The 22381-nt window shown below is 49.6% G+C and overlaps 5 protein-coding genes across 6 annotated transcripts; 3 read left to right on the top strand and 2 right to left on the bottom strand.

The window, feature by feature from the left end:
- Positions 1-204: 204 nt before the first annotated feature.
- Positions 205-11109, bottom strand: vps16 (vacuolar protein sorting 16 homolog). Of its 2 annotated transcripts, none has more exons than XM_041032080.1 (24): positions 10984-11109; positions 6878-6966; positions 6708-6799; positions 6495-6623; positions 6240-6384; positions 6032-6147; positions 5826-5948; positions 5678-5733; positions 5496-5585; positions 5205-5376; positions 4886-5017; positions 3943-4070; positions 3807-3842; positions 3591-3699; positions 3337-3471; positions 2668-2776; positions 2488-2585; positions 2304-2408; positions 2024-2101; positions 1818-1904; positions 1647-1729; positions 1232-1328; positions 1024-1127; positions 205-939 (listed from the first exon to the last, which is right to left on the bottom strand). In XM_041032080.1, exons 2-24 carry the CDS (start codon positions 6945-6947, stop codon positions 798-800), a joined length of 2436 nt encoding a protein of 811 aa, XP_040888014.1. In that variant the 5' UTR covers positions 6948-6966; positions 10984-11109; the 3' UTR covers positions 205-797. The 2 variants fall into 2 exon arrangements, with proteins under 2 accessions (XP_040888014.1, XP_040888013.1); XM_041032079.1 differs by lacking the exon at positions 10984-11109 and adding an exon at positions 8205-8361.
- Positions 9629-14417, top strand: cavin2b (caveolae associated protein 2b). Its single transcript, XM_041032089.1, has 6 exons — positions 9629-9976; positions 11067-11207; positions 11377-11478; positions 12207-12473; positions 12553-12705; positions 12922-14417. Exons 1-6 carry the CDS (start codon positions 9740-9742, stop codon positions 13330-13332), a joined length of 1311 nt encoding a protein of 436 aa, XP_040888023.1. The 5' UTR covers positions 9629-9739; the 3' UTR covers positions 13333-14417.
- Positions 14418-14976: 559 nt separating this feature from the next.
- Positions 14977-16934, top strand: ebpl (EBP like). The gene is made up of 4 exons (XM_041032093.1): positions 14977-15206; positions 15362-15431; positions 15528-15666; positions 16562-16934. Exons 1-4 carry the CDS (start codon positions 15030-15032, stop codon positions 16812-16814), a joined length of 639 nt encoding a protein of 212 aa, XP_040888027.1. The 5' UTR covers positions 14977-15029; the 3' UTR covers positions 16815-16934.
- A 13-nt stretch (positions 16935-16947) lies between these two features.
- arl11 (ADP-ribosylation factor-like 11) lies at positions 16948-18513 on the bottom strand. Its single transcript, XM_041032094.1, has 5 exons — positions 18359-18513; positions 18137-18202; positions 17920-18035; positions 17655-17832; positions 16948-17235 (listed from the first exon to the last, which is right to left on the bottom strand). Exons 1-5 carry the CDS (start codon positions 18389-18391, stop codon positions 17107-17109), a joined length of 522 nt encoding a protein of 173 aa, XP_040888028.1. The 5' UTR covers positions 18392-18513; the 3' UTR covers positions 16948-17106.
- A 1121-nt stretch (positions 18514-19634) lies between these two features.
- On the top strand, positions 19635-22375 carry eef1b2 (eukaryotic translation elongation factor 1 beta 2). The gene is made up of 7 exons (XM_041032092.1): positions 19635-19796; positions 20629-20751; positions 20826-20955; positions 21043-21109; positions 21446-21571; positions 22087-22154; positions 22239-22375. The coding sequence occupies exons 1-7, from the start codon at positions 19717-19719 to the stop codon at positions 22323-22325; spliced, it is 681 nt and encodes a 226-aa protein (XP_040888026.1). The 5' UTR covers positions 19635-19716; the 3' UTR covers positions 22326-22375.
- Positions 22376-22381: the final 6 nt, after the last annotated feature.

Raw genomic sequence — 22381 nt, forward strand, 5'->3', positions numbered from 1 at the left:
AAACATCTCCATGACAACCGAGCAGTTCTCTACTGAGGAAGACCACAAGGTGCTGCTGAAAGTTCTGGAAACAACCCACTGACCAAACAAACACCTGAAACTACACACACACAGACACACACATACACACACGCACACACAGTTTCCTGATGCATCTTCACAATAAAATACCCTGCTGGTACTCTGGCACAAAGCTTTTATTGTGAAACAGCAGCAGGACCTGTTGGTTAACATCAGCAGGTGTGACACCTGAACAGGTGAGTAAACAGCTGGACCCCAGAGATCCATCAGGGCTTCAATCCACAAGTTTTAGCTTTTAAACCAAAATTTTAAGAGGTCCAGTGAGATAAAATTTCTTCAAGCGAAGGTCCGGAATAAGGGACATGCGAGACAAATGTCCTCCATCTGCTTTAAAGTGAGGTTTAACCACTGAAACACACGGAGAACAGGAGCCGCGTTTCTGACCAGTTACTGAGCTCTGATTGGACAATCACTGCCTGGACTTCCAGGTTTGAGCGTCCCAGGTGGGACGGCAGAAAGTTCAGGAAGAGACCGTGGAAAAGGACCAGGACGGGGTCTGGAGGAGTCCATCTGATGTGGACCTGAAGGAACACGGGGTCATTTACCAAAGGACTGTTGTTCCAAAAGAACCACAGAAGAAGAAATATCTTTAAGTCACATCAGCTGACTGATCAATAATCAATAAATACATCACTTATCATTTCACGTGCACAGGAAGAAACAGAGAAAGGTTGCCATGGTAACTCCTACAGGACCAATCTACAGTGAACAGAGGATCACTTCTTGGCAATGCCGGCTCTGGCTCGGTTCAACTTGTCAATCAACAGCCGGTCGGAGGCGGAGCATCTGGAGAGGACCGCCCCCATCTCCGATTCGTTCCTGCGCTCGATGGCGGCGTCTGCTGCGCCCTCCAGGTCGCTGACAGAGAGAGAGGAGGAGAAGACTTACATTACTGCTCAGGGCTCATCGGCCCAACCGTGTCACAGGTGTTCTCTGTCTTACCTGACGGCCAGGTGAGCTTTGACCTTCTGCTCAGGGGTCACCTTGGAAACGTACTTCTTGGCTTCGTACTTATTGTTAGACTTCATGCAAACATCAACAAACGCCTGAAGAAGAAACAAAGCTAAGAGTCAATGGACATGCTGTTCTAACTTTATTTAAAATCACAGTGAGCCAGTGACAGTGTGGGTGCATTGGAGCTGCTTCTTACCAGGTAGCCAATAGGAGACTTCTTACTCTTTGAGAACTTCTCTAACTCCTCCCACTCCTCCTTCTCCGCCAGAGACTTCAGCTTCAACCACCAGTACCTGCACAGGTGAGACAGACAGGGAAGTTCAGGGCCTCCAGTCCTCCACCTGTGGACACCCTGTGTGTGTGTGTGAGAGAGATCAAACTCTGAGCATAAACCACAGTCAGTACACCTGTGTACTGATTATTAGCCTCAGCTGAGTCTGAGGGAACGTCCCTGACATGGACGCCTTCACCACGCCTCGTCAGGTCCCAAACACCAATCAGAGCAAAGCTGATGATCACAGTGTAAAGATCCAGATAAGACAGGTTTGTCCCTGAACAGAGACCATGAAGAGGCAGATCCAGGACCAGAGACCACACAGGTGGCGTCTCACCTTTTGTCAGGTACTCTGAAGTCTCTGTAAAGTTGTTCTGCCTGTTTGTGGAGTCCTAACACCAACAGAGCCTCCATGGTTGCCTGAAAACAGGAAATGCATGAAGTGACATCACACAACGTGCAGCGGCCACATTATCAGGAACAGCATGGGACTCATTCATTCCACTACCTGTAGAGACAGGCCTAGTAGCCCCGCCCCCTTCTCATCGTCCAGTTTCCGTTGAAAACGAAGGAGACGCATTTCGTCCTCTGTGGCCTGAAGACAAAAGACTTCAATTAAACGGGGACACACCCCCCCCCCCGTCCAGTCTGTAACCCAGACACATGATCACACGTTTGTTTTCCTGACTTCCTGAAACGGCCCGTGTGCGTTACCTTGGCAGCAAACTCGTTCTTGGCCTTGTTGTATTCGTCCACGGCGCTCTGCAGGAGAGACAGACGGCTCTCTAACCTCTGCAGAGAGACACACAGGTGAGAACGGACAGTCAGTGTGCAGAGACCCACACAGGTAAACATCCTCAGCCAGCCACACTGATCTGAGATCAGCGGCTCTCACACATCTGCATGTGGACAGGTGTGTCTCCATCGCCCACCATCCATTCACTCTGTCACATGCACGGCGCCCTCTGCTGGTCACAGTCTGACCTGTAGTTACCTTCTCTCTGTAGCTGGCGGTGACGTAGTAGTTGGCGAGCTCCTGGTGATCGTCGTCCTGGTTGTACAGGTCCTTCAGAGTGTCCTGTTCCTGCAGCTTACAGAACTGACAGCACAGAAACCAATCAACCGACCGCCCACAGGCTGAGCACCGACAGAGTGATGATGATGATGAAGGTGCGTACCTGTCTGTACAGGCTCAGAGCCACTGGTTGGTTCCTCAGAGTCATAAAGAAATCTCCTCTGTTCATCTCGTTCTTCAGGTAACTGACGACCGTGTACACTGAGAACACAGAACAGGTAGGTCCATCAGTGACGCCGCTCACCTGTAGGACGGCCGGGGGGTGGGGCTAATAGAGACTCACCCAGGTCGGTGTCTCCGCTCTCCACAGCTTTACTCAGAGCCAGCTGACTCCTCTTCATCTTCAGCAGCAGAGGGACCTGCTCTCCAGACCGAGCCTCAAAGTCCAACAACTGCCCCACACACAGAGACACACACAGAGACAAAGACACACAGACACACAGAGACACACACAGAGACAAAGACACACAGACACACACAGACACACAGAGAGACACACACACACACACAGAGACACACACACACACACAGAGACACACACACACACACACAGAGACACACACAGAGACACACACACACACAGACACACACACACAGACACATAGTCAAGTCTACAATGACCTACAACTAACATGTAAGATACTGAACAGTGGAATCTACAGTAACAAACATCAGGTCTAATTTATCAGCTCCTTCACAGACTCTGACCCCAGATCAGCAGGAACAGCCCCCTGTGAAGCCGCCTCACAGGGGGGAGCCTCCTGCTGAGGGACGGGCTGGGTGAGAGGAGGAAGATAGGACAGCTGGGGATGGAGGAGAGGAGGTGAAGGACATGTAGCATATAGGACATAATACACACAGGAAGTGGACGATGTTAGAGGACCAGCAGGTGGGATCGGCTGGGATCAGGTTAAATGTTGAGTGCTTGGTAACAAATATAGCCACAGCTTACCTTGATGGCGAGCTCGGTGCGTCCACATTCATAAGCTTTAGCTGCGATGTGAGAGTAAGACACACCAGGTGAGTCTCCCACCTTCACACACACCGCACGAGCTATGGCCTCATCTGATAGGTCCTTCTGCTGCACCTGGACACACCCACGCACATCACACAGGTGAGTTTATAACAGCTGACGAGTACGTAACAATCTGACAACCAATGTGAAACAAGGGGCGGAGTCAGGGACGCAGGTGAGGATCAGGTTACCTTGCATGAAGCCCAGTGTTTGAGGACTCGACTGACTCCCTGATAATCAGGAATCTTCAGGTAGCGACAGATTTCTATCGCTAACGGATAAAACTGTCGATACACCAGCCTGAGAGAGAGACAGGTGCAGAGAGAGACAGGTAAACAGAAGGAGACACACAGGCACACAAGTACAGGTGAGTGGGGGAGACAGACAAGTTAGACATGTTGACTCACCTGTCTATCAGCACCTGCAGCGTCATCTGTTTGAACCTGAGGTCAGAGGTCAAGGACGTTTTCACTATGGCAACAGAGTGAACACTGTGAAGCCGTGTCTCAGAGCGTGTGTCTCAGAGCGTGTGTCTCAGGATACTGTGTGTGTGTCAGGGGCAGTCCCACGCCGCTCTCTCTGACGGCGTTCAGGACTCGGAGCTCCCTGCAGGTCGACACAAACTGGTCTGGACTGAAGTCCGTCAGGAAACACTTCCCAAAGGACGCCGCCTGGTGGACGAGACACCGCACCATCACATTACATGCAAACAAGTAATGCAACCCCCCCCCCCGCCCCCCCTTTAAAGCAGCTTGAATTTGTCCTGTTCTTAAAAGGCTGTGTGATCCAACCTCAGCTGTGACTTCCTACACAACCATCACAGCACAGACACAGCACAGACACAGAGACAGCACAGACACAGCACAGAGACAGCACAGACACAGCACAGAGACAGCACAGACACAGCACAGCACAGAGACAGCACAGACACAGCACAGACACAGCACAGACACAGAGACAGCACAGACACAGCACAGAGACAGCACAGAGACAGCACAGAGACAGCACAGAGACAGCACAGACACAGAGACAGCACAGACACAGCACAGAGACAGCACAGACAGCACAGACACAGCACAGAGACAGCACAGACAGCACAGACAGCACAGACACAGCACAGAGACAGCACAGAGACAGCACAGACACAGAGACAGCACAGAGACAGCACAGAGACAGCACAGACACAGCACAGAGACAGCACAGACACAGAGACAGCACAGACACAGAGACAGCACAGACACAGCACAGAGACAGCACAGACAGCACAGACACAGCACAGACACAGCACAGACACAGCACAGAGACAGCACAGACACAGCACAGAGACAGCACAGACACAGCACAGAGACAGCGGACACAGCACAGAGACAGCACAGACACAGCACAGAGACAGCACAGAGACAGCACAGAGACAGCGGACACAGCACAGAGACAGCACAGACACGGCACAGACGCTGACCTCAGGTCAGTCAGTAGCTCATCTCACCCTCAGCAGTGATTTCTGGGTGTTGGTGTCATATTCGTGACCAGCTGCCTCCACACACTGTCTGACTGCTTCTCCCAGCATGCTTTGCTCCTTTATCTCCCTCAGATACTCGTCAGCCTTCTGACTTGACTTCTGCACACACACACACACCGAGAAATTAGATGTATGAGAAAGAAAAGCCTGCAGCTACAGATCATTACATTGTTCAGACAGACAGACTGACTGACTGACTGACAGACAGAGACACAAACAGACAGACTGACAGACAGACAGACAGAGACATAGACAGACAGACTGACAGACTGACAGACAGACAGACCTCGTACTCCCGGTGGGCCTCCAGCAGCAGAGCTCCAGGAGCCATGGATGCGATCTTGAAGATGTCCTGACAGACCACAGGAACCTCCTGCAGCAGCTCCTGACTGGTACAGCTGATGATCCGGACTCCGTCCAGTTCTCCCACCAAAACACAGGGATCCTCGATGGGGAACCTGAGGTCAGGGGTCAAGGGTCAAACGGGGGTTAACAAGAAGAACTCTAACAAGTTCCATCAGACCCTGAAAGACAAGGTCGGTGTCCCAGTACGACTCTGAACCAGTCTAAAGGATACTGGACGGTGTCACTACAGACTCCAGCCACCACGAGGAGTCTGTCCCACATCAGCACCACAGACGGCTGCTGACTCTTCGGTCTGCGACACCTGCACAGGTAGGGAGAGTGAGACAGGTAAACGGACGGGTACGTTGGTACCGAGGGAAACCTTGGGACAGGTGAATGGACAGGTGAACGTACCAGACCATCTGTCTGGGTGGCGTGCTCTTCTTCATGTCCACTTCACTCAGTTTGTCCTGCACACACATAAAATTCACCTGTCAATCCACACAGACCCCGCCCTGCAGGTAAGACAGCTGAGAGCTGAATGGACAGAGAAGCAGCTCACCTGGAGGTGGGAGGAGCCTGTCCACAGGTGTCCTGTGTCAGTGAAGAGAGCCAGGTATTTATAGCTGAAAGACACAGACATGCAGACGATACTGCCGGCCTGAGGACTGAGACCTGGAGGACACTGAGACAAACAAACAGGTGAGGTCAATATATGTGTCTGTCTACCTGTCTGTACCTGTCTGTCTGTCTGTCTGTCTGTCTCACCACAGCAGTGCAGGACGTGTTGTCCAGGATGTAGAGGTCAGGTCCATTGGACAAAAGCACTTTAGTCTGTCTGTCCTGAGTAAGGACGACCCAACAAGAAGGCTTCCCCTGCAGACCTGTGGACGGACAGACAGGTCAGAGTGAGACAGACAGCAGAGAGAGACAGGTGAACTGTTAAAAGAGCAGCACACAGAAAGTCAGGTGTCACCTGGGACTTCAGGTAACCTGCGGAGCTTCAGGTCGTCAATGTTGGTTGCCAAGGTGAAGCGGGATGAGCCTGTTACTATGGCAACACCCGTTCCGTAAGGAGAGTGGAAAACTTTAGCCTCCAACACCTGACTCTGGACCACTTCCTGTTTAAAACAGGAAACAGACACATGACTGAGTTACCTGCTCCCTGCTGAGCTGGCTATTAAGTTAGTTAACCAGTCACAGACCAGTCACACACCAGTCACAGACCAACCTGTCCCATACTGAAGTGTCTCTTAAAAGATCCAAACAGATCGTAGATCAGAACCGATCCATCTTCTTGGACACATAACAACTCATCACTGACCGTCCAACCCAACTGGACCACAGGACCACTCTTCCACTGAGACACCGAGACAGAGACAAGTCATTACAGACAGTCTGGCAGCTGATAAACGGTGAGAAGAACAGGTGTGTTTGTGCTTACGGGGAAGCTGGCGATGGCGACTCCAGACGCTGAATAAATCTCCAACTGAGGACGAGAACTTGGAGAACGTCTGTGAGGTTCTCTGAGGAGAGCTGAGAGAGACAGGTTCAGAGAGAGAGAGGGAGACAGGTGCAGACAAAGTATTTGTGTGTGTGTGTGTGTGTGTGTACCTATTGGGCCTCCATACGGAGCTGCAGCCACCAAACTGTCTCTGAGTCCATCACGTAAGCTCCAGCACATCTCATACAGCTCTGTTTTACTGCACATGAAAACAAATAAACAAGCAGAAAGATTAACACACACACACACACACACACAGAGTTGTTTGTTCCGTTCAATCTAAGCAGTTGATTTGTTTTTTCTCTTTCACCAGATTCCATTTAAATTTCTGTCATTTTAAAGCTGCTGGCTTGCAGGTATTTTCACCACAATCTATTCTGGAAACGTGAACTTTTACTGTCATACCAGTACATTTACATGTTATGGCAGGAAATTTGTACTCAGGTCCCAGTTTAAGCCTTCAAGAACAAAATATAAATATAAATATAAACATAAAAATAAGGACAATGAAATATGAACGATAGAGCAAAATATAAACATAGAAACAATTTAAATAAAATAAGGAAGCCGAGATTGCCATGTGCATAGAAACGCATGTGCATGTAGGAGGTGGTCGTAGTAGTGCAAAGAGGTAATCCGTAAACTGCACCTATATGAATATGTATTGATTCCATCCATAAACTAACAGAGGCAGGGTCCTATATCTGCCAGGAGGGGGCGCTGTTTGATCACCTGACAACAGCCTCTGGACCCAGAGCTGTCAGCGGCTCTCAGTCATTTTAGCAATCTGTTGCAAAATGTGTTGCTATTTTTTACTTTCACTCTTCTGTTTCATCGGGGCCCAGATCGGACCTGGCCCTGCGGTGTTTTTTTTTTTTTTTTTTTTTTTTTGATGAGTCACAGAGAAAACATTCAGAGAAGAAGAAGTTCCTCTGTAAACTATCTGTGCCAATCACACAGCGCCGGTACAAACGGTTTACTGCACCGTGATAGCAACAGGTGACTCGTTCAGTCATTCGTACTGATGCTGAATAACCAATAACATGACAGTCTCCTGCCTGGCTAATGTTCCGTTGTTTGATGTTGTGTGTCATCGCGTTAATTGTTCAATGTCTCGCAGCTTCTCTTGCCGCTTCGTCAAACTCGCTACGGTGGCTAGGCTAATAGCCATGTTAGCTATGACTAGCTCTAATCTTAGCTTTGGACAGATCGGCAATGATACACAAAATTACATCTAATGACCCTGAAGCTAACAGGCAGAATGGCGTTGCAAACGGAACTGACAAAATTCTTAAAATAAGCTCCAATAAAAAATGTTAAATGTACTTCTGCAGTGAGCTAACGGCTAACAGCTAGCCTGTTTCCAGCTGCCGTTTGTTGTTAGCTGCACGGCCAAAGCTAGCCGATGTCGGACCGATTCAGCGGAGACAAACTGACCGATAAAAAGCTTCTCCCAGCGGGTTCCAGTTGGCTGTGATGAACGACATGTCGTTTCCCGCAGAGAAGAAAATGTCTTCAGCTGAACGAAAGAAAAAAACGTTTAACGTCTGTTGGCGCTGTTCCGCCTCAGCAGTCAGCTGATCAGCAGCCACAGCTTCTTCTTCTGCGGCCCACTCACCACCAGCTTTTGCCTCCCGCGTTCGCCCCCTGGAGGCCAACACGCGCCTCACAGGGCGACAGAACGAGTTCCAGTTATATAATAAATATTAAATTAAAATATTTTAAAGATAAAATAAATAAATTTGACAAAAAATAAAAACAGTTCGACCAAAAACCAAATGAAAAGGGTTGAACTGTGATTAGCAATCACTGTGCTGATTGCTTATTGTTCGATAAGCGTCATTGATCAGTCACAGGAGCTCGCGTACAAACACTGAATACAGCAGAAAGACACGTTTGGACTATTGCAGGTGTTGTACTGTCTCCGGCCGTCCTCACAGACCGTGGGAGGAAATGAGGGAATTCCTGACGTTCCATAATAACCCGCCCATAGGTTCCTCTGCATTCATTGGCCTGAGGTTCCACTACGCTATGTTCCCATAGCGTTCCCTCAGGGTTCTACCTGCATGTAAATGAATCAGTGTCTAGAAAGTAAAGGTCACATAGAGAACGTGCAGTGACGCCACAAACAATCGGTCCCGGTTCAGACGAAGTGGAACTGCACAGAAAACTTAAATTCACTGTTTTTCCAATGAAGTCTGGTGAAACAGCAATTTTCCATGAACAGGGGCGAGAGACATTCAAACACAAAGAGAGGAAGAGAGAGAGGCTCCCTTCCAGATGACTTCACTTAAAAAACACGAAAGAGAGACAGTAACCACCAGTCTCTCTCTCTCTGCAGACACAAACACACGGCCCCTTCAGGCCCGTTGTCATGGTAACGCCCCCCCCCCCCCCCCCCCCCCCCCGGGGTGTGGTGCGCTGAGCTTTAACCCTTTCAGGTTTTTAATTTTTTAATTTTTTGCGTTTTTAATTTTCAGATCATTTCTGTTTATTTATTTTCAGATTTCTATTTCTACTGTTTTCATTTCTCTGTTGTTACTTTCATTTGAAACATATTTCACACACACACTGAATGATTTCTATAAAATGTGAGATCTGAATTTGTTTGTTTTCTTCGGATCAGATTTTGCTCGTGTGTGTTTTTACCTGATCCAGGTGCTTCTGATTTTCACTGAAGCTGATTGATCAGACAGGAAACAGTCACTCCAACTCTTCAAAGTAAAAGCTTCAGTCCGTCTGTAACTTTCACTAACTCAGAGTCTGTGGCAGTGAAGGAGTTAAAGGTGTGGACATGTCCACGGTTGGGAAGTTAGACGGAAAGTTTTCCTCTGAGCCAACCAATCAGAGCGCGCGCACACACACACACACACACAGGGAGACAGTGGGCGGGCGAGGCAGAGTCGACGCTGTTTTTGCGCAGCAGGGAAAGTTTTCGAAGCTTTTGAAATTTCTGCTTTGACAGAGTGATCATGGTGACCACTGAGCCCCACCAGAGTCAGGATCTGCTGGTCCCCCCCCAGAACCAGGACCTACAGGACCAGCACAGCCAGCAGGAGGAGGACCGGGCCTCGCCCTTATCCCCTTTGGCAGGATTCGACCCAGAGAAGATGAGTCAGGGTCCCGTCAACGCCATCACGGTCCTCACTCTGCTGGACAAACTGGTCAACATGCTGGACGCTGTGCAGGAAAACCAGCACAAGATGGAGGTGAGAGAGGGCCGGGGCACACCTGGAGACCAGGTCTGACTCAGCACTGACATTAATGTCACAGACATGTCTGCAGGGCTGAGAAGCTCAGACCTCCACGTTTTTAGCTTCAGTGAAACGTCCCGATCGCAGCTCGGGTCAAACACGCCGTTCTGATGTCACGCAGATGTCAGACAGAGGTGCAGGTGAGTTCAATCGCTGCAGGCTGAAGTTTTATGGTCTGACTGAGGAGCTGCTGCTGCCTCCTCCCCTCTGTCCGCCTCAGGTGACCGAGGCTGGTTCTGACCTCTGACCTCAGGCCAAAGTGACACGCGGGGACCGCCGGCCGATCGATGGTCGCCAATTTTAACGACGCCGCGGCCACGGGTCAGCTGATCAACATTCACTGTGGGGTGGTGACGAGAGGGCAGCAACATCTGCCCCGGGGAAGGCGACGCCCCACAGTCACAGATGCCCTGGTGACAGGAACCAAGCATCTGGGGCAGGAAGTGCAAATTTGGGCGGGACAAAAGAAACCAACAGCTCTCAAATTCCAGTCGGTTCCTTCGCTCGTACCAAGGAACGGAGCCATTCACAAACACCATCCCTCACTTCTAACAGCCTGAAAGCTCAGCTGACGCAGGCCGAGCTGGAAACACAGGCCCGACACTCACTTCCACCGTTTCACACAGTGAAAAACAAAAGCTTGGCTGAAATCCAAAAATCTGCCTCCAGACAAAGCAGAGCAACTTCCTGTTTGTCGTTTACAGCCCAGCTGATTTACACGTACAGAACAGTGAACAACACGTCTGAACAGGTTGTTTCCTGCCAAACTGGATCCTGTTCACCTCACTCAGGGTTTGGTCTCAGGGTTTAAAGCACAGCTGATGGGAGCAAAGGTTAAACATCACCAAACAGCATGGAATCTAAAATCTATCATCTAGAATGTACTGTAGGATCTATATATGTAGGCGGTGCGTGTGAGACGGCTGAGGACCAGCAGAGAACTTGTCTTCAGTCAAACATACCTCGTTGCAACATTGAGTGTTTGATTGTCAGGGTCCGGGCTGATCTCTGGTCATTGATTGGTTATTGATTGATGGTGTTTCAGGTGCACCAGGTGGAGATGGAGGGCGTGGTCAGAGGGATCCAGGCTGACATGACCAAACTGTCCAAGAGTCACAGTCACACCTCAAACACCGTCAGCAAGCTGCTGGACAAGAGCCGCAAGCTGTCCGTCACCATGAAGGAGGTGAGTCGATCACACCTGTCAATCAATACATCACACCTGTCAGGTGGTTTGAAACCGTTACAGCAGTGTGTTACTGTGAAGAGAGTGAAACGGGTTTCTGGTCTTACCGCCTGTTCACCTGCCTGTGGGCAGATTTCATCCAGGTGTCAAAGCTCGTGTGTGTTTGCAGGTTCGTGATAAGATGGAGCGTCAGGGCGTCCAGGTGAAGAAGCTGGAGGCAAACCACGCCCACCTGATCAGCAGGAACAACTTCAAAGTCCTCATCTTCCAGGTCAGTGTGACGGTTACATGCTGAGAGGAGGTCAGAGGTCAGGGGTCAGGTGGAGGCTGACTGTGAAACGTGGCTCAGCACGATCTGTTTTCACAGCACGTTCCTTCTGACGCTGGTCCAGGTCACAGGAATCTAAAACTCCCTGAGGTATGCTGGGAAATGAGTCTGAGGCCCCCTCCCAGTCTGAGACACCACAGAGCACAACACACCTGTACCTGGTACCACCTGACCTCCTGTTAAAGTCGATGTCAGTCAAACGTCTCCGCTCCGTCTTTCTCCGTCTGAGGGGATTTTCAGATTTTCCCTTATTTGGTCGTCAGCTGTCACAGGAAGTGAACTGGACAAAGTTCATGGAAAACTCTCGGAGCGGGAGATCAGACTGGACTGCCATCGTGGTCAGGTTGTCATGGTAACAGTCAGGAGAGAGCAGTAGAGTACTACTGCAGTAACACACAGTATCAGCGTGTACATGTGTGTTTCCATCTTCTCTCACCAACACTGAACATTCCTGTACCCAGCATTCCTCAGTGCATGAGTTAGTGTGTTACAGAGTGAAGTGTGTGTGTGTGTAGTGGGTGCGGTTCTCTGTCGGCTCTGCTCTTTAACTCCTTCACTCCTGGTTCCTCTGTGCAGAGCTCTCTGCTCAGTCCTCCTGTGGTGATGTTCCTGTTCCTCTCTGCTTCCTCTGGTGTAAGATTGTCCTAATGTTCTCCTGTTCTCTCCCTCAGGAGGAGAACGAGATCCCCTCCAGTGTGTTTGTGAAGGATCCTCCACCGTTCCCTCGGGATGAGATTGTGGAAGAAGGTGAGGAACCAGTGTCGGGCATCGTCGATGGCAACCGGTCCCAGGAGGGCGGGCTCCACACCATTGACCTATCATCTGATGAGGATGTGGGTCTGGAGGCGGAACAAGAGGAAGAAGAGGCGTGGCCTCATGACCTGGAGAACATGGAGAAGTCCAGAGCGGAGAAGCTGAAACGATCCAGTCTGAAGAAGGTCAGAACCGCCGACGCTCGGACGGACAGGTGTTCCCTCTGACAGATCGACAGGTGTAACTGTCTGTCTCTCCCCGCAGGTCGACAGTCTGAAGAAGGCGTTCTCCAGGCAGAACATCGAAAAGAAGATGACCAAGATAGGAACGAAGATTGTGTCTGTGGAGCAAAGAGAAAAGATCAAACAGAGAACGTCCAGCCTGAAGGTTTCCCCTCTGACATTCAGCATCAGGAAGGTACAGGGTTCTCTGTTAGCACCTCAACATTATCAAGAGTTCTAGGTTCCTCACACGTTCACCTAATGTTTTCTAAAGGTCATCTCAATGTTCTAACATTCTTCCACTGAGGTTCCACCTTACTTCATGTCTATAACGTTCCACTAACGTCTTCTCAGCGTTGCTATGAAGTACCTGTGAGGGTTCACTGACCTCTGACCCCGTTTGTGTTTTCAGCCTCGCAGCAGCTCCGACTCGCTGCCTGCCGAGGCCTCCGCTCAGACGGGGGAGTCGCTCACCACCGAGGCCGACGTCCTCAGCTCCCCGCCGGGGGCCACCAACCAGGAGGTCCCCTTCACCGAGGTCCACGCCCAGCTGGCCCCGGCCGAGCAGGAGGAGAAGCAGGAGGGGGTGATGGAGGAGGTGATGGAGGAGGTGAAGGAAGGTGAAGAGGCGTCGGTTGTGGTGGAGGCCGATCTGTCGGTGGTGTCAGAGGGAGTCAGTCAGGAGTACGCTCTGTCCTCCACACTGCCTCAGGAGGAGAAAGGAGAGGAGGGAGGACCAGAGGAGGGCAAGGTGGATAAGGAGAAGGAGAAGGAGGAGGAGCAGGAGGAGGAGCAGGAGGGGGGAGGTCCAAACGCTCGTTAATATTCAGATTAATGGAAGTGAACCGACAACAAATCTGAGCCATGATGAGTCCAGACCTGAGCAAAGGTTCCATGTTCCTGACAGTTTCATGTTCAACTTTACAGTCAGTAGCTGCTTAGCTTAGCTTAGCTTAACTTAGCTTAGCTCAGCTTAGCATAAAGAAGACAAACAGGAGCACGAGCTCTCAGAGGGAAAAACAAGAAGAGGGTTTGGTTCTGTTCAGGGTCAGAGCTCCGGTTTGTTCTGTGGTTCACTGATATTTCTCTGATTGATTGATTGACAGAGACACACACAAACACACACACACACACACACACACACACACACACACACACACACACTAAGCCTTGGACTGGCTGCATCTTTTCACTCACTTTGTTCTGAAGCTTCTTCGTTTGCTCTCGATGTTTATTCTCGTTTTCTGAAACAGAACTGATCTGAGTGTGATCACTTTCTGAACACTGATCAATAACAGTGAAACATGTGACCAAGTGGAACCCAGCTGAAACAGCTGAGGTGAACATGGTGCTGAACAGGCCCCTCCCCCTACGATCCCCCGTGGACCGCCTCCATGTTCCCCCGGTGGTCCTCTAACATTCCTCTGAGGCTGCAGCAGGGTTCTCCTGATGTGAATAAGGTTCCCTCAACTCGATGTGTCCTCAGGATCCACCTGACTAACGTTCCCCTAACGTTCACCTGTAGCTCATTGAAGGTTCCTGTAGCTTCCATGTTTCACTGACTTTGTTATGATATAAACATGTTCTCTGATGTTCTCTCTGCTGTCAGAAACTTTCTCACAGAGATTAAAAAAACTAGATTAAAATCAAACATGTTAGTGCTTCCACACTGATCAATAACCAGCCTGCTGTTTATTTAGTTAGAGCACAGAATGATCAACACGTGTCTCAGGCCTCACTCTTCAAACTGATCCATCTGGTGTTTTCAGATCTGTTGCTGATTTTCTTCTTTTTCATTTTAACACATAAGAAACTTTGTGCTGCCAAAGAGTGTTTCCTGTGTCACCTGTCACGGTGTGTGACTCACCTGAGTGCTGTGTATAAACAATAAAACCAGGTAAAACCATGTGAATGTTTCTTTGGTCTCACTGCAGCTTAGATGCTTCAGACTCTGCTGTCCCCTGCTGCCTTCAGTCTGGATGCTGATTGGCTGTCATGAGGACTGTGGGAGCAGCAGTGTCACTGCATCTTCACGAACACTTAAAGTGTCACAGAGAAAATGAGGCGTCCTCACGGGGACAGTTGGACAGGGAATGTGATTGATCGATGATTGATTATGGGTGGAGTGATCCTGATGAACCAGCGTGTCCACACACAGTTCCACATCGTCCTTCCTGTGTCCTGCAGCTTCCTGTCCCCTGATTTTGAACAGATGAAGGTGACTGGAAACACGAGTGTGATTCTATTCACTCTCTGTTCTCCAGTTTCCACTGAGACTCTACTGTTGACCTTTGACCTCTGTGGGAAGGCAGAGAGTCAGAGTGGGGTGTTCTCTTTAGCAGCCAACTGGAGTTGTCCGGGGGGGCGGGCTTTGAACCAACAGGCCAATGGACAGAGCCGGGGGCGGGGCCTGGGACATCACTCCACACTGACACAGTTCAGTCTTTCACTGTGTTTCTACCTGTTCACAGAAGCACCTGTGCTGAGTGAGGTCCTCCCCGTCTCGTCCTCCTCCTGCAGATGGATTCAGCAGCGTCCCCCGGCCTCTCTCTGGTCTCGTTCTTGTCTCTGTTAGCATGTAGCATCCAGGTGTTAGCTGCAGCCCTGCTAACACAAAGGTATGGTGGGCGTAGCTCAGTGAAGGACAGGTGGATCCTGCTGTGGCTCTTCTATGATGTCATTGTCCACCTGACTCTGGTACGACCAATCAGCAACACTGATGTTTTAATCATTTCCCTGCTTTGATCTCATTATGTTTCTTTATTATTTGTTTGTTTCTCATAGTTTATTTATTTATGTCTCTGTCTTTAGGAAAGTTCTGATTGTTTACATCTGTGGTTGCTTGTTTTCAGGAGGGTCCGTTTGTTTACATGTCTATGGCTGGGACGGTGCAGACGTCTGAAAGTCCACTGGCTGAGCTCTGTGAGTTCCACTGTCAGATTCACACTGTTTCTATGACGATCCAGGACGGTTACTACAGTACTGTCTGTCTGTCTGCACCCGTCTGTCTCTCTGTAGGGAGGGAGTATGGTAAAGCCGACAGCCGTTGGCTGGTTTCTGATCCAACGATCATCTCTGTAGAAATTCTGACTGTGGTCCTCGACTCTCTGCTCGCAGTCCTGCTCATACACGCTGTACTGAAGGACAAGTACTACAGGTAATACTGCAGCAAGTACTACAGGTAATACTGCAGCAAGTACTACAGGTAATACTGCAGCAGGTACTACAGGTAATACTGCAGCAGGTACTACAGGTAATACTGCAGCAAGTACTACAGGTAATACTGCAGCAAGTACTACAGGTAATACTGCAGCAGGTACTACAGGTAATACTGCAGCAAGTACTACAGGTAATACTGCAGCAGGTACTACAGGTAATACTGCAGCAAGTACTACAGGTAATACTGCAGCAGGTACTACAGGTAATACTGCAGCAGGTACTACAGGTAATACTGCAGCAGGTACTACAGGTAATACTGCAGCAGGTACTACAGGTAATACTGCAGCAGGTACTACAGGTAATACTGCAGCAAGTACTACAGGTAATACTGCAGCAGGTACTACAGGTAATACTGCAGCAGGTACTACAGGTAATACTGCAGCAAGTACTACAGGTAATACTGCAGCAGGTACTACAGGTAATACTGCAGCAAGTACTACAGGTAATACTGCAGCAAGTACTACAGGTAATACTGCAGCAGGTACTACAGGTAATACTGCAGCAGGTAATACTGCAGCAGGTACTACAGGTAATACTGCAGCAGGTACTACAGGTAATACTGCAGCAGGTAATACTGCAGCAGGTACTACAGGTAATACTGCAGCAGGTAATACTGCAGCAGGTAATACTGCAGCAGGTACTACAGGTAATACTGCAGCAGGTACTACAGGTAATACTGCAGCAGGTACTGCAGGTTCACCTGAGAACCTGTGTGCAGGTGTAAAGCAGGTCACAGCAAATCCTAATCTGCTTTAGTGTTTTTATCTTAATTGCAGTTTGTGTAGATGTGTGTATTGTTTAGTGTATGCTAACAGTGTGTGTGTGCTCTACAGACACTTTCTGCAGATCGCTCTGAGCGTGTGCGAGCTGTACGGCGGCTGGATGACCTTCTGTCCTGACTGGCTGATTGGCAGTCCTAACCTGAACACATCCAGCTGGCTCCACCTGTGGGTCTACCTGGTCTTCTTTAACGGCGTGTGGGTCCTGGTCCCGGGCCTGCTGCTAGTCCATTCCTGGTTCTGTCTGAGGAGTCTGCACGCTGTCAGAACGGACAAGGACATAAACAACAGAAAGAAGAACAAGTAGAGACAGCGTTTGTCTTTTGCCTCGTGAAGCCTGGTGGACTGACAGGTTCCTCACTGACAGAACAGGTGGACAGGTGTGACTGCGTCAGGATTCAGATCTGTATCAATAAAAGTGACTGAACTCAGCCTTTAGCTCTGATCATCAATCAATCATCTTTATTGACTCTACATGTTCCTGTTTTTCACTCAGCTCAGACAATCTGCAAAGTTCTTTCACTTTAAATAAGAAAAGTTTAAAATGTTGTAGTCGTCCTCTCCTTCATACCCTGACCCCTGACCCCCCAACACCAATCTCAGCTCTTCTTGATGAGCTTGCTGACGGACAGGAAGGCCTGCTGGAGGCCGAGGCCCTTCAGAGCGCTGCAGGCCTGAATCTCCCACGATCGGTCGCTGTAACTGGGCAGATCCAGGTGGTTGGAGATCTGAGGGGGAGAAGGACGGAGGGTGATGAGAAGCTCAGGAAGAATCGGCTCCATCTGGTGGCTGTTCAGGAGTAAACGTTTGAATTCACTCGTTTGGTTACTGAAAACCTTCCACTGTTCCTGTCCCTTAACTGGTTTACTCTGGGGAGGACTGGTTGGTTCTCAGGTGGACTGGTTAGTTCTCAGGTGGACTGGTTGGTTCTCAGGTGGACTGGTTGGTTCTCAGGTGGACTGGTTGGTTCTCAGGTGGACTGGTTAGTTCTCAGGTGGACTGGTTGGTTCTCAGGTGGACTGGTTGGTTCTCAGGTGGAAATCCTTTCACCATGACAACCCTCCCTCAAACCTCAGTGATCTGGATCATGGTTGTTACCAGTTAAACCAGCTCCAGGTCTTGTGGAGTGGTGTGGAGCGTGTCTTACCTCTCGTATGGTCATGGAGTTGGACAGGTCCTTCTTGTTGGCCAACACCATCAGAGGGACTCCTCGTAACTTCTCGTCACTCAGGACCTTCTTCAGGGCCTTCTGGGCCTCTGGCAGCCGAGCCGGATCGCTGCTGTCCACTACGAAGACCAGAGCCTTACAGTCGTCCAGGTAGTACCTGAAGAAGAAGAAGAAGAAGAAAAAGAAGGTGTTTGGGCTGCTTTTATTTCTTTGTTTATTTTGTGGTGGGAGTTTATATATTTACCTCCAGTTGGGTCTCATGTTCCTCTGTCCTCCAACGTCCCACACAATCAGAGACGTCTTCTTGTCCAGGTCCAAAGTTCCCACGTTGAATCCAACAGTCGGCGACGTTTCCATCACCTGCACAGGTAATCGTTCACACCTGGATCGACTGATGTTTACTGATTTACATGTACAGCTCACATCAACACGATGTATCTACCTGCCCGGAGGAGTCTCACCTGTCCTGTCAGCAGTCTGGCCAGAAGAGTGGACTTTCCAGCAGCGTCCAGACCCATCAGGACCACCTGAGAAAACATGTTCATGCACCCGTTAAAAGTCCAGCACAGTAAAGTTTGTCCTGCTCGATGTGACGGAATCTGCTGCTCGCTCTGCGTGAACTCTCCTCTGTAACACGCTGAGAGCACGCTACAAGACAGGTGAGTTCAGGGTGGGTGATTTACCTGAGGACAGGTGGAGGAGCGAGCCTGACCCATCCCTTCTTCTTCTTCTTGGAACCTGTTTGAATAAAGAACAGTTGAATATAAAAGCTTCAGCCTGGCTGATCTGAGCTCTGCGTCTCTCTGAAAAACACCCACGGAACATCTCAGGTGTGTTCAGGTTCATCATGGTTAACCAATAGGAGAGCAGCAACCAGTCAGAGCAGGTCATGTGACTGTGTGACAGGTCTGACTGCATTTTTGTGTCAGAGGAAGGGTTAGGTTCACTGACACCACATCAGTGTTTCACTGCTTCAGCTGACTCACATTCAAACAACCTGCATCAGACTGAAGCTCTGCAGCAGCACGTTTGATAAAACACAGGACACACACGCAGGACACACACGCAGGACACACACGCAGGACACACACGCAGGACACACACACAGGACACACACACCCTGCATGTCTTACATGTGTACACACTGAACTCTTTCACGCTGCTTATTTTTCCATCTCTCACTGAACAGATGATCCAGCTGTGTAATAAATGACAGGTGGAAAAACCCAGGTACCAGCAGCGCACTGAGGAGCACGTCTGTGACAACCATACACGTAACATGTGTCCGGCATCAGCACCATCACGGACCAGCAGGTCGGCCTCACCCCTCAAACAGCTTCCACTCTCTGAGCGGCAGCAGGACTGAACACCGTCCTCAGCCACAGCTGCAGCATCAGCCTGGACCCAGAGACCAACCATCACCTGCCTCGGTGATACCGACCCGTCGCTCCGCCCTCTGGCACCATGACGTGAAAGAGAGACCCACCACAGAGCAGAGGTCCAGGACCTGACACAGCGGTGTAACTGGAATAACCTCACCCTGAACATCAGCAAGACCCAGGAGGTCATGGTGGACAACAGGAGGTCCAGGACCTCTCTGCACAGGAGCATTAAAACAGAGACTCAGGGACAGCTGCTCGCACACACCCTCCCCCCTCCAGCATCATACACTCACCTTCTAACACACACACTCACAGATCACCAGCATCTCTCAGACTGAGGCGAGGACTCAGCTGCACTTTATTTACTTTACTGTGTTTAATATGTTTCAGAAAAGTTCTGTTCTCAGAGTGTGTGTTGTTCATGTGTACACCTTTAAGCTGGGAATCGCTGCAAAGCTCCGTTATATTTGCATAATGACAGTAAAGACTTGAAGGTCCCTCCTCCTCCAGACTCAGCGGGGAGGAGCAGGAGCGGTGTCCGGTGAGGAGGGGTCTGTCTCGGGGTATAAAGCCGGCTCTTCCCTCCTCCTCCGTCCTTCTTCTTCGTCGTCCGGCGGCTCCTTCCTCCTCCTCCTCCTCCTCCCCGGTTCTTCTTCATCATGGGCTTCGGTGACCTGAAATCAGCCTCCGGCCTTAAAGTGCTGAACGACTTCCTGTCGGACCGCAGCTACATAGAAGGGTCGGTACATCAGAGACGGTAGAACAGCAGTAGAAACTCCGGTTGATTTGCCGCTTGCGCCGCCATCTTGGCTCCGCGCTGATCTGATGTTTCTAACAGCTAGCTAACAGTTAGCTAACAGATAGGTGACAGGCCGTCAGCTGAACATTAAATGCTCCAATAAACCGACACAATGCCGTAAAATGTCCATGATTCACTCCGAGAGACTGCAGACGGATTCCGGACTGATTCCCGACGAGTTCACGTTAACGTTTTCTCTTGTGAAGTTGGAGGTGAAGAAGTAGCCACATGCTGTCGGTTCATGGACACATGGTGCTAACAGGCTAACTGATGCTACGTGTCCTGCCGTGTGCAGACACAGAGACTCTGTGTCTCTAACCCCGGACCAATGGAAGCAGTGGATGAAGTAGAGTCGGTGCTTCACAGGCTGGATAATAAGATTAAAGCGGTGCACACACTTCTGTTAGTGTCTCATTCATATCACGTTGATAACAGCATTGATCGTGTCACTCTGCAGCTCGTGCTTCTGTTGACGTGTTTGACAAACACGTGATTCATGAAAATTATCAGGTTTATTTTTAACCATAATTAAAAATGAGATTTATTATTGAAAGGCTCTGTGGAGGCTGCAACAGGAAGGACTAACCCGTCCTTCCTGTTGTCCCAGCAGCCACTTCCTGTTCAGGAACACTGACTTGATAATTCTTTTATCAATACTTTGTCCACCATCAGAGTCCACAAAGTCCGCACACACCTGAGGGAACCGTTCTCAGGTGTGTGCTGACTCAGCCAGATGTGTCGGTGTTACATTTAAACCATACTTTGTCCTCAGGTACGTCCCCTCTCAGGCTGATGTGGCGGTCTTCGAGGCGATCTCGTCGCCACCCTCAGCCGACCTGTGCCACGCTCTCCGCTGGTACAACCACATCAAGTCCTACCGGGACCAGAAGAACAGGTGAGGGCACAGAGGTCAGGTTGGGGGTACACAGGTGTGTGACAGCAGTTGCGTAAACCACCCTCTCCTGTCAGTCTTCCAGGTGTGAAGAAACCTCTGGGTCAGTACGGTCCTGCAGGTGTGGCTGACAGCACCTCCGGCTCCGCACCCGCCTCAAAGGACGACGACGACGATGACATCGACCTGTTCGGCTCCGACGATGAGGTGAGGTCATGGACCAGAGGTCACAGTCATGTCATTAAGATGTTTCAATTCAACCTGTGAACATCTGCCCTGATTTTTGTCTTGCAGGACGACGCAGAGGCAGCCAGGCTGAAGGAGGAGCGTCTGGCAGAGTACGCAGCCAAGAAGGCCAAGAGTACGTTACCTCACTGTGATCACAGCCAATCACATCAGCCCATCACTGAACTGATCAGTTACTCAGTTACATGAGAGCAGGATCCAGAATTCTTCCACAAGAAGTGAAATGTTCATGTCATCAAAATGACAAAGATGAACCGTCACAATAAAAGCTTTTAACTAACTTCTTGTGTTCTGCTCTGATGGCCCGACTCTGTGATGATCATACAATCACCATCTTTCGGCTGACTGTCTGATGGACACCTTGTTTACCTGATGAGTCTCGGCCTGCAGTTGGTGAGCAGGGTACAGCGGAATGGTTTCCATGGTAACATGCTCCTCTCCTCCTCCTCAGAGCCCGCCCTCATCGCCAAATCTTCGATCCTATTGGACGTCAAGCCGTGGGACGACGAGACGGACATGGCCAAGTTAGAGGAGTGTGTTCGCAGTATTCAGATGGACGGACTTCTCTGGGGACAGTGTAAGAATATTACATTAATAATGCACACAGTGTTGTATGGAGAACAGCAGTGTGCTAACACAAAGTTTTTTCCTGTTGGTGACAAAGCGCAGGAACGTTCAGGCTGCAGGTTAAAATCCTTTTTGTTTCAGACTCAGGTAAATGCTGATTCAGCTGAAACTGACTGAAGGTTTTTCAGGTGACAGTAAAATAAAAAGCAGAACAGAGGAAACCGAGCCAGAGACGGCAGATCTGTGGTTGGTTGGTTTGTTTGTGATGAAGTATTGATTAGTAAACCCGTGTCTGCAGAGCTGATGATGATCTAAATCACCATCTTTCGGCTGAAGACGTGATGGACGCTATGGATCTGAAAACTCTGCAGAAAATCAAACAATATTCTCTTTAGATTCTTTGTGTGGCTTCAATGCAAATGAATTTACCATAGCAATAAAACTAACATTGAACAGGGACACCTATTGATTTCTGTACGCTGATCAGTAATTGATCTGATGTGACGTTCCTTATTTTTCCTGTAGCCAAACTGGTCCCAGTGGGTTACGGCATCAAGAAGCTGCAGATCAGCTGTGTGGTCGAGGACGACAAGGTGATGAAATCAAATCAGATTCCACTTTAACTGTTGTGCTCAGTGCTGAGTTTGTTTCTTACCTGTGTTGTTTGCTGTGTTCAGGTGGGCACAGACGTCCTGGAGGAGCACATCACAGCCTTCGAGGACTATGTTCAGTCAATGGACGTTGCTGCTTTCAACAAGATCTGAGAAAACAACAAACACAAAGTCATGCTCACAATAAAAAGCACTTCAACACATGCTGA

The sequence above is a fragment of the Toxotes jaculatrix genome, chromosome 24 (assembly GCF_017976425.1).
Source record: "Toxotes jaculatrix isolate fToxJac2 chromosome 24, fToxJac2.pri, whole genome shotgun sequence".
NCBI lineage: Eukaryota > Metazoa > Chordata > Actinopteri > Toxotidae > Toxotes > Toxotes jaculatrix.

Bases quoted from the DNA above. Each gene is read 5' to 3' on its own strand.
- ebpl (XM_041032093.1), top strand. From the start codon at position 15,030: ATGGATTCAGCAGCGTCCCCCGGCCTCTCTCTGGTCTCGTTCTTGTCT. The intron at 15,432-15,527 runs GTGAGTTCCACT...GTCTCTCTGTAG, and splicing joins AAGTCCACTGGCTGAGCTCT to GGAGGGAGTATGGTAAAGCC. The intron at 15,667-16,561 runs GTAATACTGCAG...TGTGCTCTACAG, and splicing joins CTGAAGGACAAGTACTACAG to ACACTTTCTGCAGATCGCTC.
- cavin2b (XM_041032089.1), top strand. From the start codon at position 9,740: ATGGTGACCACTGAGCCCCACCAGAGTCAGGATCTGCTGGTCCCCCCC. The intron at 11,208-11,376 runs GTGAGTCGATCA...GTGTGTTTGCAG, and splicing joins TGTCCGTCACCATGAAGGAG to GTTCGTGATAAGATGGAGCG. The intron at 12,706-12,921 runs GTACAGGGTTCT...TTGTGTTTTCAG, and splicing joins TGACATTCAGCATCAGGAAG to CCTCGCAGCAGCTCCGACTC.
- vps16 (XM_041032079.1), bottom strand. From the start codon at position 8,254: ATGTCGTTCATCACAGCCAACTGGAACCCGCTGGGAGAAGCTTTTTAT. The intron at 6,385-6,494 runs GTTGGTCTGTGA...TGTTTTAAACAG, and splicing joins GACACTTCAGTATGGGACAG to GAAGTGGTCCAGAGTCAGGT. The intron at 2,777-3,336 runs GTAAGCTGTGGC...TGTGTGGGGCAG, and splicing joins GCACCGAGCTCGCCATCAAG to TTGTTGGACTTTGAGGCTCG.
- arl11 (XM_041032094.1), bottom strand. From the start codon at position 18,391: ATGGGTCAGGCTCGCTCCTCCACCTGTCCTCAG. The intron at 18,203-18,358 runs GTAAATCACCCA...ATGTTTTCTCAG, and splicing joins GCTCCTCCACCTGTCCTCAG to GTGGTCCTGATGGGTCTGGA. The intron at 17,833-17,919 runs GTAAATATATAA...CTTCTTCTTCAG, and splicing joins AACATGAGACCCAACTGGAG to GTACTACCTGGACGACTGTA.
- eef1b2 (XM_041032092.1), top strand. From the start codon at position 19,717: ATGGGCTTCGGTGACCTGAAATCAGCCTCCGGCCTTAAAGTGCTGAAC. The intron at 19,797-20,628 runs GTCGGTACATCA...CTTTGTCCTCAG, and splicing joins GACCGCAGCTACATAGAAGG to GTACGTCCCCTCTCAGGCTG. The intron at 20,752-20,825 runs GTGAGGGCACAG...CTCTCCTGTCAG, and splicing joins TACCGGGACCAGAAGAACAG to TCTTCCAGGTGTGAAGAAAC.